A 13,962-nucleotide genomic window follows, 5' to 3' on the forward strand; every position below is an offset into this window, starting at 1 on the left:
CAAAATCAAAGCAGCCCTTCCTCACAAACTGCGCTTTGATCCCAGCGCCTATAAAGTACTCAGTGGGGAGTGTGGTTCTGAAACAGATCTTGCCTATCGCACTATAGTAACGTTTCCCCTTCTCCAGCCCTTTTCATCTCCAAGCAGTTACAACGTTTTAGAAATCTCGGAACCCCCTCCAAAGGAGAGGAGGTGCTCCGGGCCTTCCAGAAGGGCCTCTCTCTTCTAAGGACACACCAGCAGAGGAGGAGGGTGCAGAGAAGCTGGGACGGCTGTGCTCCGGGAGGCACACAGCTCTTACCAAATGCTTCCTGCTAAGCTCCTGCCCATGCTACCCCGTCCCCTCCCCTCCTCCCTTCCTGGCTCTCTCGTCCCTTTCCTTCTTATCCCGTTAGCTCCTGTGCCAGCTGCGGGACCTGGAGTTTCTGCTGAATCACCATCCAGTACTTAGTTCAGCCAAGAAGCACTAATATCCAGCTCAGCATTTTCCAAGAGCTGAGTAGTTCTCTCTTCAGCATGTGCTAAACATGGCTCCTGAGCTGGCCGGGGTTGGGGAGCGAAAAACTGAAGACACCAGGAAATCCAGGGGTGGCCCGCCATGCCACCGTGGGGAACCCTGTTAATCCTACTCATTACTTTTTCAACGTGGGCCTGAAAAATTGCTATCTCACACTCCAATTCTCAGGGCTGATGCCCCCTAGGCATGGATCAAGGTGGATGAGAATGTGTTCTGTTGAGTCTGCACTGAGCCCAGGAGGGCTAGCCTGACCCTCCAACATATTTCAGTCTTGGAAGAAAGGGTGTGGATCCTGTGAGGTTTAGTTGGTTCTTGGACCAGATGGCTGTGGGCTCTGTTGGTGTTCACTAAATTCTATAAACCTAGACTGAGGCTGCAAAATCCCCCCAAAACAGTTCAGTTATAACACAATTTCAAGGGTAGCTAGTACTCAAACTTGCAAAACTCTTTTTTCTTTTATTTAATATGAAATGCTTCATGAATTTGCATGTCACCCATACACAGGAGCCATGCTAATCTTCTCTCTATTGCTTCAGATTTAGTATATGTGCTGCTAAAGTGAGCACAACTTGCTGAACTCTTATAACAGAGATGTCCTTTCTTCTTTCCCCCAAAGCTCCAAGTACCACTGGGCCTCACTCCTGTAGGCCTTCTGATTTTATGTTCTTAGGTATGTGATATAAATTTGGTGTGTCACATTAACCCTTAAAACATTACCAGACACAATTAATGGGTGACTTTATAAACCATGGGCCCTGGCTCCTCTGAGTACAACAAAGTGATCCTTGACAGTTAGCAACAAAAGGCCAGAGGAGAATTTAAGTTTCAAGGCTGGTACAAGAAAGTAGGCAAATCACTACCATACCTGGTGGAAGCTGAACTCTAAAAGAGTTTCCTGTTTCAGGAAACCTCAATCCCATTCACTATTCTCCCAATCAGAGGTAGACATACTCCCAGAAACAAGCCCCTCATTCCCCAATTTCTAGGGCGTGGGCTGTGTAGGCACACATACTCCCTGAACAGCAGAACTTCAGTCTGAGAAGAGACACTATGGGAAGTCAGGAAAGAGGTGGTGATCTGATCTGGGCCAGCAGTTGAAGCACATTGAAACTAAGAAGAAGACTGACTTCTCAGGTAGCTTACTTACTCTGCCATTATAGGCATGGAGTCCAAAAGCACAGGGGATGCTTCCTCAAGTCCCCCAACAGATCTTAAGTGTTGGAGAATGAGTAGGAAGGGTGACAAAGACAGATGAGTCAACTCGACCAGTCTGAACCACACCAGTTCAGACAATGTGACAATACGAACCAGTGTTGTACTTGATTTACTTCACGTGTATCCCTAACAAGACCATGAAGTCCTTGACTCCTTCACCCTTAATCACCAAGTCCTGCCAATTCTACCTCCTAAATGCCAAATACATCTACTTCTCTCTACTCTCACTGCCCCAAGATCCACATGATGGTCATCTCTAACCTGAATCCCTGTAACTGCATTGTAATCAGTCTTTTCTTGCCTCTGATCTTACCCCCCTCACCAATCCATCCTCTAGTCTTGCAGCATGACTCCTAAAATACAAATATGATCATGTTGGTCCTTTGAAACCTTTCAAACCTTATTCCTCCTAAGGGAAAGCCTGTGAGGCCTTTCATGATGGCGTCCTTGCTTCTATTATACATTTCTTGCCTCCGAGTCTATGGTGTAGCTATACTGAACAACCTTTAGTTCCCACAAACAGCTGTGATTTTTCCTGTCCTTAGACCTTGACATGCATTAATTCCTTCTGCTAGAACATTCTCCCCACCCATCCTACTTTACCCTCCCTCCTGGCTATTTCCAACTGGTCTTTCAGCCTAAACTTAATGTCACTTTCTCCAAGAGTTTCTTCAACCCTAGTCCCGTACTCAGTTTTCTTGCAGGAGCTGCCTGGATGCTGTCCTCTTGGGGAACTAGAATAACCTGTATACTTGTCAGGAACATTTACTGGACTGTGAGTTCCTTGGTACAAGAACTAAGTATCCCTATGCCTGCCACAGTGCCTGGAGCAGGACAGAAACTCAAATATTTAATAATGTTTGATTGATTCCGTATTACCTGCGGCATCAGTAGAGGACACACAGATGGGTTCAGTATAGTACGTGCTAAGAGAGAAGGCTAAATCTGCGGCTGCTCCTTCACATGAGAGAGAGTCTTTTGGCTCATTGATGTCTCCTCTGTGCCAAGAACAGTAACTAGCCCGTCATGAGCGCTCGATGAATAAAGTGTTGCATTTATATAACATTTCCCAAGAGTCCTAATCCCTTTCTAAGTTGTACTGCTCTAGAACAGACAAATTTTTGAGCAGGATCCTGGGAGCATCACCCTGGGGAGATTCTAACTGGAGACCTGCTCAGCACTCCTCGGGGCTCTAGGGAGGACGTGGAAGGCAGACATAGGACACGTTCTAACTGCTTGTCATCAGTGCTGGAGACATTTAAGTTGAAACATATTTCATTTCGATTTGGAGACAAACTAGATTCTTTCCCTTAGCAGTCAATTAATCAATACGTCCAGCTGATTCTACCCCTAAATCATTCTTGTTTTTGTCACCTCTCCATCCTTGTCACTTCATTCTTAGTTCAGGCTACCACCTCTCTGGTCCGGACAAATGCCTAGCCTGCTTGTTTTCTCCGCTTCAAGTTTCACAGTCTTTTCTTTACCCAAATGGGAACCTAATCATGTTACTCCTCTGCTCTAAATCCTTCAGTGATTCCCTGTTTCTTGGATAAACTCTACTTACCTTTCAACACTGACCTCAAGCTGGGAGCCTTCCCAAGCACCCTCTCCCAACTTTGAAGCCCCTTTCTCTGTGTTGCCCACATTTTTTTCCCATCACATTGTATTCTAATTATATGTTTTTGCATACCATTCTCTTCACTAGACTAATCTTTTCCAAGACTGTATAAATCTTACCTTATCTCCTCTTAGTGTAAGAGTTCAGTATGGTAATTAGCTGATGAAATTTTTTAGTTTCTCCCCCCAAAAAAAATATCTGCTCACAGAATAATTTTCATCTTAATGCATCATAAAAATGAAAAATGAGATGTTAGTCAAATCGGTCATTGAATAAAAATCAAGAGATTTTCAATACATTTCGATTTTAAATGCTGGCTAGTTAGAAGGTGTACAGAGAAAAATGATGTCTTGGATGTATGGGAATCAAATGTAGGCCAGTCTGTATATGTCTGAATTCATATATACAAGGCTGATCAGATACCCAAAGAACTCTCTGGGGACTAGGGAAGGGTGAGAAGGCAGTGCTGCCCAGGTGTCTGAAGGAATACGTTTAGTGTCTGAGGATGAGAAGTTTGGGGGCAGAGAATATGAAGGCTCAAGGGAAAATAAACTGAGATTAAGGGATTTAGATGTTGGTCCTCTGTTTAAAACCCTTCAAACCTCGTTCCTCTGATGGGAAAGCCCAATCTCTTTATGGCCCATGAGGCGTTTCATGATGGGGTCTTTCAAAGGAAAGATTGTTGAACGCTCTGATGTCAAGGGATTGACTAAATTTGCAAGAGACTTGCAAAACAACTCATTCTCTGTGACAGCATTCCGCACCAGGCAGTTGGAAGCTTTCTGTAGAGGAATTGCAGAGCAACTCAGGAGTTCAAAGCAGCATGTGAAGTCCCTTCCTTTCCAAATAGCTCAAGGAAGAAGAAAAATCTGAAGGCCTGGAAAAAGCTAGCCTCTTAGGAATCTCAGTAGAAAGATAGAAAACAAGATAAGAAGCATTTTTTTTCCTTGAGAAATGCATACAGGATATTCCTTTCTCCTGAGGTTGAGGAAGGAGAAGGAGCTTCTTTAGGTCAAGACATTCAAGGCAGAAGTGGGGAATTTGAATGAAAAGAAATGATTCTACTTCAGGTGCTGGACATGACTCCAACCCCAAATGAGAAGAAGGAGGCCAGGAGCTGACTGAATGAAACATGATCCAGTCTCCAAGAGAAGCAGGGGACAAGCAGATCCCAAAGGAAATCACAGAGGGTTGCACAGATGCACAGACGGGAGCCTGGGGAAGGGTGTCCCCTGGACCCAGTGCGTCCTCTGGATCACTGTGGACACTTTATTTACAACTAGAAACCCAAGTAACAGCCAAAAGATGTGGCTGCATGATAAAAGGGCAAGCTGTAGGAATAACCTGTCAATATGTAGGTCTCTATACCCAGATGCATACAGCAATAGATGTACTTTATTTAGAACTATCCACTATGACTGCCGCAACTGGCCAGGGGCTGATGATAAGAGCAGCTACTGCTGCTGACTCTTTTTTTTTTTGAAACTGAGTTTCATTCTTGTTATGCAGGCTGGAGTGCAGTGGTGTAATCTTGACTCACTGCAGCCTCTGCCTCCCGGGTTCAAGCCATTCTCCTGCCTCAGCCTCATGAGTAGATGAGATTACAGACACCCACCACCATACCCAGTTAATTTTTGTAGTTTTTTAGTAGAGACGGGGGTTTTACTATATTGGCCGCATTGGTCTTGAACTCCTGACCTCAAGTGATCCATCTGCCTTGGCCTCCCAAAGTGCTGGGACCACAGGTGTGAGCCACCGCACCCGCCCGCTGCTGACTCTTTTTATATCTTACTTGGATCTTTTATGGAGGGAATATAGTAATTTACTTATGAAATAATAAAAAAGTAGAAAAACACAGGTAAATCACAAAAGGTGCTAAAACCAGTTTCTAACACTTCCCAGTCCCCTCCTAACTCCCTCCCCTCCCACTAATATACTTATGTTGGAGAAGGGAGGAAGGCTTTTTATTTAATTAAAATGTAAAATACTTTCTCTCTTTTTTTCCTTTTCTTTTTTTTTTTTTACTTTCGATATTGCTATATTCCCTTGCTTTTTTCTCACTGGATATGAGGTCCTCTAACAATATCCCAGTCAAACTTCACAACTTTTTTTACTGCCGGGTGGCTAGGGATATTCTGCTGACTCAGCAGTGAGTAATCAGCTTTGACTTAAATAATAGAATAACTCGAAGTGGCAGCTGCAGTTGCATAAGTGTGATTCAAGTCTGCAGTTCCTTCTCTCTCCCTCTTCTCTCTCCCACCCGCTCCAGGATCCGGCAGGCAAGCCAGTTTCAGCAGGTTCTTTCCGCCTCTCCACCCCCACCACCTGGCTTGTCTCAACATCATTTCTCATCCAAAACCACCCCACCATGGAACCAGACTTGACTTCATCTCCTCTTTCCCCAGCAAACCCTCACCAGGGGCTCTACCACACAGGCTGTCCCTGCTGGGCCCTGTGCCCTGGCAGTGCCCTCCGTTATATACCAATGACCTCTCCACAGAGGGCGGCCTTTCCTCAAAATCTCTGGTTTCACAGTCATCAGCATGCCACCACGGGAAAGCAGGAAGCAGAGTTCCCAGTGTACATACGTTCATGCCACACCTGAGCTCTCTAACATGTCTTTCAAAAGAGCCGCAGGCTGGGCTTATTTTATGCAGTTGGCTTGCCTAGCACCTGCTAAGAGGATGAGGAGGGCTGGATGATGGTGGGGGTAGGTGGGTGGGTGGGAGGGGTGCTGGAATAAAAGGCACCAGCATTTAATGAAAGATAGCATCTACCAGCCAGGCTCAGTGGCCTTACTTTGGGAGGCCGAGGTGGGTGGATCACTTGTGGTCAGGAGTTCAAGACCAGCCTGACCAACTTGGGGAAACCCTGTCTCTACTAAAAATACAAAATTAGCTGAGTGTTGTGGTGCATGCCTGTAATCCCAGCTACTTGGGGGGCTGAGGCAAGAGAATCACTTGAACCTGGGAAGTGGGGGTTTCAGTGAGCCCAGATGGCATCACTGCACTCCAGCCTCAGTGACAGAGTGAGACTCTGTCTAAAAAAAAAAGATAGCATCAACCAAGCCTTCCCAACAGCTTGGTTCTTGCTTTATTGGATACCTTAAGAGAGGATTTGTTGCTTATCTGGTCGAGCCTGCCATAAAACAAAACAAAACAAAAAAGAGAGAGGATTTGAGGGGCCTATAGAAGTGGGTTAAAAAAGTATTCAACAAACCAGATAACAGAACCTCTGTACACAGACTCAAAGCAGCTGGGAGTGTCAGGCATAAGGAAAGGGAGAGAGGAAGTTTGTGTATAGCTATAGGCATGTACGTGTGCACCCTGCTGGGGAGAGGGATGGCAGCTCCACATGGCCTTCCTTCACTAGGAGGAAAGGGACACAGCAGTGGAGAGGTGTGGAGCTGGTTTCCATTTCCTCTAAAGGAAATAAGGAGGAATACACTTGGGAATCAGAAGGATTTAAGATTTTTCTGCTTATGAAGGTGGACAAATATTTGAACACATATTTCAAGGACGTTGAAAAATTCTTATCTTTGGAGGACAAGATTGGCTGCTGTTAAGTTGGAGATAATTTCCTTGCAGTTCTGCTGAGGAGGCAGAGGACTTAGATAAGCTTTATTGAATCTTTGGCTGCAGGAATGGGGGAGGGGACCCTTGTCATTTTTGTCGTCAGCCAGTTCCTAAAGTTCTCCTTGGCTTGATGCTAGCAGCATCTAGGTGAGGGGTAGGCTGTGGAGAGGATTGTGCAACCTGGCATTCTGGAGAAGGGCTACAGGCAGGTGCTGTTCTTATCTCCTAGGAGGGTTTAGATCTTTCTGGTCTGAGGGGACACCCAAAGGACTACACTACCCTGGAGAGTATTTGTGCAAGTGGTTAAACCCTTGGCAGCTTTGGGGAATGCAAAGGAAGCCACGGGGTCTGGCTGCCTGGAAACTTCATCAACCTGTAGCCTGCTCCTCTCCTAGGGTACAAACTGAACAGGCTCGGGGGTTTTTGATTTCTAGTAGGAGGGTAAGTGTGGCCTCTTGTCTGAGCCACTTTAGCAGCATCAGCAGGAAAAAGGAAGCTGTCTGTATGCAAAGAAACACCAAAACAGCGGTGGCCAGCACTTCTGTGGCCCCCCTTCCCACCCTCCCATTAGACTGTCTGAGGACAGAAACAGCACTCTTCCTGCATTCCCACGCCCTCGCTCCTCCCCACTGCCCCTCTCAACTCTGGATCCAGCTAGGATGCAAAGATGAAGTGGTCCCAGCATCTTGCCCACCTTCAGTGACTTGCCCTAGCCTACCCTCAGTGACTGACATGACTGGGGTACTGGGTGTCCAACACTATGCTGAGGGTGTCCCCTTCCTTCTCTCATGCAACACCTATGGCCATGACCTCTTGAGACAGCTAGGATTATACTCCTCATCTCACAGTAGGGTGGGCAGGTGATTTTGCCCAGCACTTACCACTGCAGTGAGAAAGTGGTGGACTGGAGATGCAGGCTCAGGCAGCCTGGCTTTGGAGCCTGCATTCAGATCTGTGAGCAGGCCCAACCAAGCACAAGGAATACACCCCAAACAAATGTCTTGGCCCCATGTTGCAAATGGCCTGAGTGGTGGAGGTCTGTCCAAGGGTTGACCACCATTGCCAAAGAGGGGTCATTGCCGAGGAGACAGCCTCTTGGGTCCCAGCTGCCTGGCTTCTAAGAGGCTTCTGGGGTGGGTGAGTGATTTCTTCCTCCTCATCCCATAGCAGGACAGAAGGAAAAGTGTCAGGACCTGGGAAATGGTATGGCCAGGATGATCACTACCCTCAGCTAAGTCTGTGTATTGAAAGGTGTGGGAAGGCAGGGACCAAGGGAACTCTAGAGGTGGAGCTCCTGAAACATATCTGAGTATTTACTTTAGAAGTTAGTTTTTGATGAAAGATATAAAATACCCCAATCCATTGAGATCACTAATATCAGAGATTAAGCTTTGAGACTTCCTAGAAATACGGCTCTGCAGAACTTCTCTAGAAAGCCTTTAACCTATTCCAGCCCATAGAGATCTTTTTTCCTTCTCTGAATTTTATTGTTAGTATTGTTTTTAATTTTTTTTTTCTTTTAGATACAGGATCTCACTACATTGCCCAGGCTGGAGTACAGTGGCTATTTGCAGGTGTGATCATAGCTCACTATAGCCCAGAATTCCCAGGCTCAAGTGACCTTCCTACCTCACCCTCCCAGGTGGCTAGGACTACAGGTGTGCGCCACCATGCCTAGCTCCCTTCTCTGAATTTTTACTGCAATTGAATCTTAACCACGGTATCCATCTATATGGCTTTTCTCCTAGCTAGAAAACTCATCAAGGGCAGGGACCATGGACAAACTCTCCTCCAAGAGAGTTAAAAAAGTATGACTTGACAAGTTGAGGTAGAAGTAGATGTGCACCTGTTGCCAAGAAGCCAGGATAATCTTCCTAGGAACAGCTGGAAGTAGCCAGTACAGTGCAGTGCACTGGACAGAGAAGAAATCAGGAGCCCTGGCACTCTGTGCGGCCTGCCTCCCTGGGCAAGTCACTTGCCTGGCTCTCTGTTCCCTTATCTGTTCTGGGAAAATGTTAATACTGGCCCAGCTTACCTCATGGATTTGTCATGAAGCTCAAATCAGATAATATAGGTGAAAGTGCTTTGCCTAATGCCAAGAACCCTGCTAGTGAAAATTACTGTGCCTCCAAGGAGCTACTTAAGTTTCTTTTTTTTTTTCAACACCAGACAATTGTATGCAGAATGCGTTCATAAAAAAAACACACTTGTAGGAAATTGAAAGAAAAATAATGGGGAAAAGAAAAGGAGACAAGGCGAGGTGGCTCAGGCCTGTAATCCCAGTATTTTGGGAGGCTGAGGTGGGTGGATCACTTGAGATCAGGAGATCGAAACCAGCCTGGCCAACATAGTGAAACCCCATCTCTACAAAAATTACAAAAATTAGCTTGGCATGGTGGCTCACACCTGTAATCCCAGCAACTTAGGAGTCTGAGGTTGGAGAATCGCTTGAACCTCGGAGACGGAGGTTTCAGTGAGCAGAGATCACACCACTGCACTCCAGCCTGGGAGAGAGAGTAAGACCCTGTCTCAAAAAATAAACAAACAAACAAACAAACAAAAAAACAAAAAAACGGAGAGAAGGAAGGAGAGACAGAGACATATAGACCACCAGGAAGGCTAAAAGAGGCTGTCTCTCAGACCAGGCGCAGTGGTTCACACCTATAACCACAATACTTTGGGAGGTCAAGGTGGGAGGATCACTCGAGCCCAGGTGTTCGAGGCTGCAGTGAGCTATGGTCATGAGACTGAGCTCCAGCCTGCGCGACAGAGTGAGGACATAAATACAATAAAAGAGGCTGTCTTGCTAACAAGGCCCAGATGGCACTTAGGTAAGCAGATGGCACTTACGTAAGCAGATGGCAGCCAGGAGCCGAAGGCCAGACTCTGGGGGGAAGCAGGTGGGGAAGAGCGGCTGCAGCACGTAGTTGGAGAAGGTGAGGGCAATGACAGCCTGGTTGGTGGGGTAGATCACCAGCACAGCAATCCACAGCCTCAGGAATCTGAAGGAGGAAAGGGACATTCCCACCGTCAGGCATGGCAGGGAAGCAGAGCCATCAGGGGAGAGCCCAGGCAACTCAGGCATCCTTTTTATTTTCAGGGATGCTGAAAAGCCCAGCCTCTGACCTGCCCACAAATGAGACATCCAGGCCTCTGCAATGACAGTCAAATGGTTTAATGATGAAGAGCTAAATTTCCACAAGCACTAACATGTCTTGGCTGGCTGGCTGGCTGGCTTGCTTGCTTTCCTGCTTGCCTGCCTTCCTTCCTTCCTTCCTTCCTTCCTTCCTTCCTTCCTTCCTTCCTTCCTTCCTTCCTTTCTCTCTTTCTTTTCTTTCTTTCTTAGATGGAGTCTTGCTCTGTCACCAGGCTGGAGTGTAGTGGCGCGATCTCAGCTCAACACAATCTCTGCCTCCCAGGTTCAAGAGATTCTCCTGCCTCAGCTTCCTGAGTAGCTGGGATTACAGGCACTTGCCACCATACCCGGCTAATTTTTGTATTTTTAGTAGAGACGGGGTTTTGCCATGTTGGCCAGAATGGTCTTGATCCCTTGACCTGGTGATCTGCCCGCCTCAGCCTCCCAAAGTGCTGGGATGACAGGCGTGAGTCACCGTGTCTGGCTGGCATTCTTTCTTTCTCTTGTCTCCTTTCATCATCTCTTCTCCATTACTGTGGCCACCAGCATCCAATAGTGGAAAAACAAAATTTGCAACCCCAGAATGTTGATAGATAGGACATACTAAGTGTATGGTTATGTAAGCAACGATCAGGAGAGGTATCAAGTGGAGGTTTGCGGGGGGAAGTGCCTTCCACACCCTTTGGCCCATTGGTGAGGGTTTATCAATGGCAGGGATGCAGAAATTGAGGAAATTTAAGATTAGGGCCCAACTCTAGAGGGAGGCCATTATCCCTGGGAGTGAGAGAAGAAGGTTCACTCTACCTTAGGTGGCCACTCTCACTTGTCAAGATAGAAGGGCCTTATTTTTGGGATGTGCTTTCTCTGGGAATCTATGGTCAGTAGTGTTGTTATACAGTTCTGTTTGCTCCACTCATAGAATCCTTTCCACTGGCTGGGCACGGTGGCTCATGTCTGCAATCCCAAACTTTGAGAGGCAGAGGCAGGCGGATCACCTGAGGTCAGGAGTTCAAGACCAGCCTGACCAACATGGAGAAATCCTATCTCTACTAAAAATACAAAAAAAATTAGCCAGTGAGGTGGCACGCACCTGTAATCCCAGCTACTTGGGAGGCTGAGGCAGAAGAATTGCTTGAACCCGGGAGGTGGAGGTTGCAGTGAGCTGAGATTGTACCATTGCACTCCAGCCTGGGCAACAAGAGTGAAACTCTGACAAAAAAAAAAAAAAAAAAAGAGAATCTGTTCCACTAAGATCAAAACAGATGTCAAAACTACAAACCTGGAACTTCCATCATTTTCAGGAGCCTCAAGGGGACACAAGGCTCCACTAGCAACCATGGCAGGAAAGCAGAAGAGACATTCCACTCTCTAGCACTCTCTGGCACACTGGAGACTGGAAAGCCCTGGCTTTTTCCAATCTGACCTCCTTCTGAACGTCTTTCTCCTTTTCCCCTAGACAATTCAGGCCTCCACAGATCCTCTTACCCAGCCAGTCCTCCGAAGATGTCCTTGACATAGGAGTAGTCACCTCCAGATTTGGGGATGGTGACCCCAAGCTCAGCATAGCAGAGGGCTCCCACAGCTGTGATGAGGCCTGTCACGATCCAGACAATGAGAGCAAGGCCCACAGAGCCAGCATTCTCCAGCACACCCTTTGGCGAGACAAAGATTCCGGAGCCAATGATGTTCCCTGCATGGGGCACCAAGGGGAGAGAGCAGAGATGAGATGGTTGGTAGGATTGTCATTTGCAGGGTGGTCTCATCTCTGATCTGATTCTGAAATGCTTTGGAGATATGTAAATGATTTGCAGGCAAGTGTGCCCAGCAATAATTCTCCCTGAAGTAGGGGAAAGAAAAGCAGATAATTGACATGTACCAGGAACTTGGTCAGGCACTTTCCATGTTTCATTGAATCCTCAGGACAACACTATGGAATTAGATATCATTTCTCACATTTCACAGAGGAGGAAATTGAGTCTCAGTGATACAAAGTGAGTTGCCTTGGTCTGCATCGCAGTAAGTGATGGTGAAGTATCATATCTCAGGATCCTCCAGCTGAGCAACACATGGTCCACCCAAAGTGACAAGGGTCTCAAGACTGGCTGAAAGTGGCAGAGCTGGAAAAGTGGGCTGTTTTCAGAGACCACCTGCCCACTAGAAGGCTTCAGAAATGAGCCAAAGGGCATTATTTTTTAGACAGATTGTGGTCACACCCCAACACTGGGGGTTTTCAAGAGTTAGGAGTGTAGAAAATACTCCCAGAGGCTGGCTTCCACATGACAGCCCCACCTTGGGGAAGAACATAAAATAACCCTACAAAAACAGTCCTGTTAGCTTAGAAGTGGTATGTAGGAATGCAATATGTACAAAGCCTCAACACTATATTCTTTCAAAGGTCATTACCCACCAATGTTTCATGTGACCCTCATAACAATCTTATGGAATTCAGGGAGAGGAAAGAGGCAGGTACTTCCCTCTCCATTTTATAAACTCAGAGATTAAGACACAGAGGGGTTAAGTGGCTTTCTCCAAATTCCACAGCTACTGATGGGTAAAATTGGATCTAGAAGTCAGTCTCCTGATACTTAATCCAGCGCTCTTTCCACTAATCCACTTCTGCTTGTGTGCAGGGGCTGGTTTTCTCCTGAGAGGCAAGGCCCGCAGCCAGTACTGAATGCCTGGCTGCTGGGTTGTGTGTGCTAGGCAGAAGAGGAGTAGGAGTGTGGAGGCCGTTCCTGACATGCTTCCTCCCAGCTGTTCCTCTGTCCACTTCTTGTGGTATAGTAGGCCATTAAGGTCCATTGGGTGGGTGCTTTGAAAGTGCTACTTCATGCCCTTCCCAGCTGCACCACTAAATGCCTGAGCAAAGAAGCAGAGACCAAACGGATGCAGGTGGGAAGGCAGAGCTAGAGTATCCTGAGGTCAGCTGGACTTGACCGTCTTCTAAGGACACCTCACCTCTCCATGATCTCTCTGTAGTAGTTTGGAGCCAGTGAGATGGAGATTGTAAGGTTCTATGCTCAGCTTTAAAAAACAGACGTTCAGGTATCAACCATAACTCAACCTCAATCGATCCCTGACACTGAAATATAGAATCAGAGGGCATAGGCTCAAGTTAGATACAGATGAAAAGGAAGCACCTATCTATCTTAAATATGTCTTCCTAATTTTGGTGCTCAAAGTCTTTCCCAACAGAACAGGGCTGCTTATAGACATGAAAGTAAAAGAAGTAATCTCTCATCATCAAATCAGTGATATAACTATCAGGCAAAGGGAAGATAGAAAAAGGAGATTCTGAGTGCCACCAGTCCTTACAGACTTTTCCTCTTCTTGTAAGCTTATGCAAAGTTCTGTGATTGATAGGACAACAGGACATCTTTCAGCCCTCCTCTCTCCTCAAACAGTCCCCATATGCTCTGTTCAGAAGTACTGGATTAGTAGAGACTAACAGACCTGCTTGTAGTATTCCAGGACTTAGAGCATGTTCCCCCTGTCAAATGATTTTTCACCTGCCAAACCAAATGCGCTGCTGTTCCCTGGAAGACATCAAGTGCTGAGAAATGAGAGACCTAGAGACAGTTTTGCTAATAGCACTGAAAGATGATAGTAAATTCCTTGCCTAGCAGGAAGTTATCAAAAGAACAATATATAGGGCATTTCAAAGCCAGCCAAGATGAAAGCAATAGAGCTAGGGTTATAAAACCAGCTCAAGGGGTTAGGAAAACAATCAATAGCAGCAGAGAAACAAGGCTTGACTTTGTTAAGATACTTTTAAGGTACTGAGAAGGGAGAAGTGTATAGCTAGGTGCTTCGTAGAGCCAAGAATGGCTAACAGATAATATTCTGAATTAGTTAATGCAACTTTTCATTGTGTTGTGGTTGGTCTCTTAGCTAGGTTGAG

The 13,962-nt window shown here is 46.4% G+C and overlaps 1 protein-coding gene and 1 non-coding gene across 2 annotated transcripts in view; both read right to left on the reverse strand.

The window, feature by feature from the left end:
- The window catches only part of SLC7A8 (solute carrier family 7 member 8), a 60,445-nt gene that overhangs the window by 29,287 nt on the left and 17,196 nt on the right, over window positions 1-13,962 (reverse strand). Inside the window, exons 2-3 of the mRNA XM_017544533.1 lie at window positions 11,547-11,751; window positions 9,776-9,927 (exon numbers count right to left, since the gene is read on the reverse strand). Of these exons, the coding sequence (XP_017400022.1) occupies window positions 9,776-9,927; window positions 11,547-11,751 (357 nt within the window). The remainder of the gene's footprint in view (window positions 1-9,775; window positions 9,928-11,546; window positions 11,752-13,962) is intronic.
- On the reverse strand, window positions 977-1,083 carry LOC119473621. Its single transcript, XR_005202826.1, has one exon. It is a non-coding gene; the product is annotated as a U6 spliceosomal RNA (small nuclear RNA).

Source organism: Cebus imitator, unplaced genomic scaffold, assembly GCF_001604975.1.
Source record: "Cebus imitator isolate Cc_AM_T3 unplaced genomic scaffold, Cebus_imitator-1.0 Scaffold170, whole genome shotgun sequence".
Taxonomy (NCBI): domain Eukaryota; kingdom Metazoa; phylum Chordata; class Mammalia; order Primates; family Cebidae; genus Cebus; species Cebus imitator.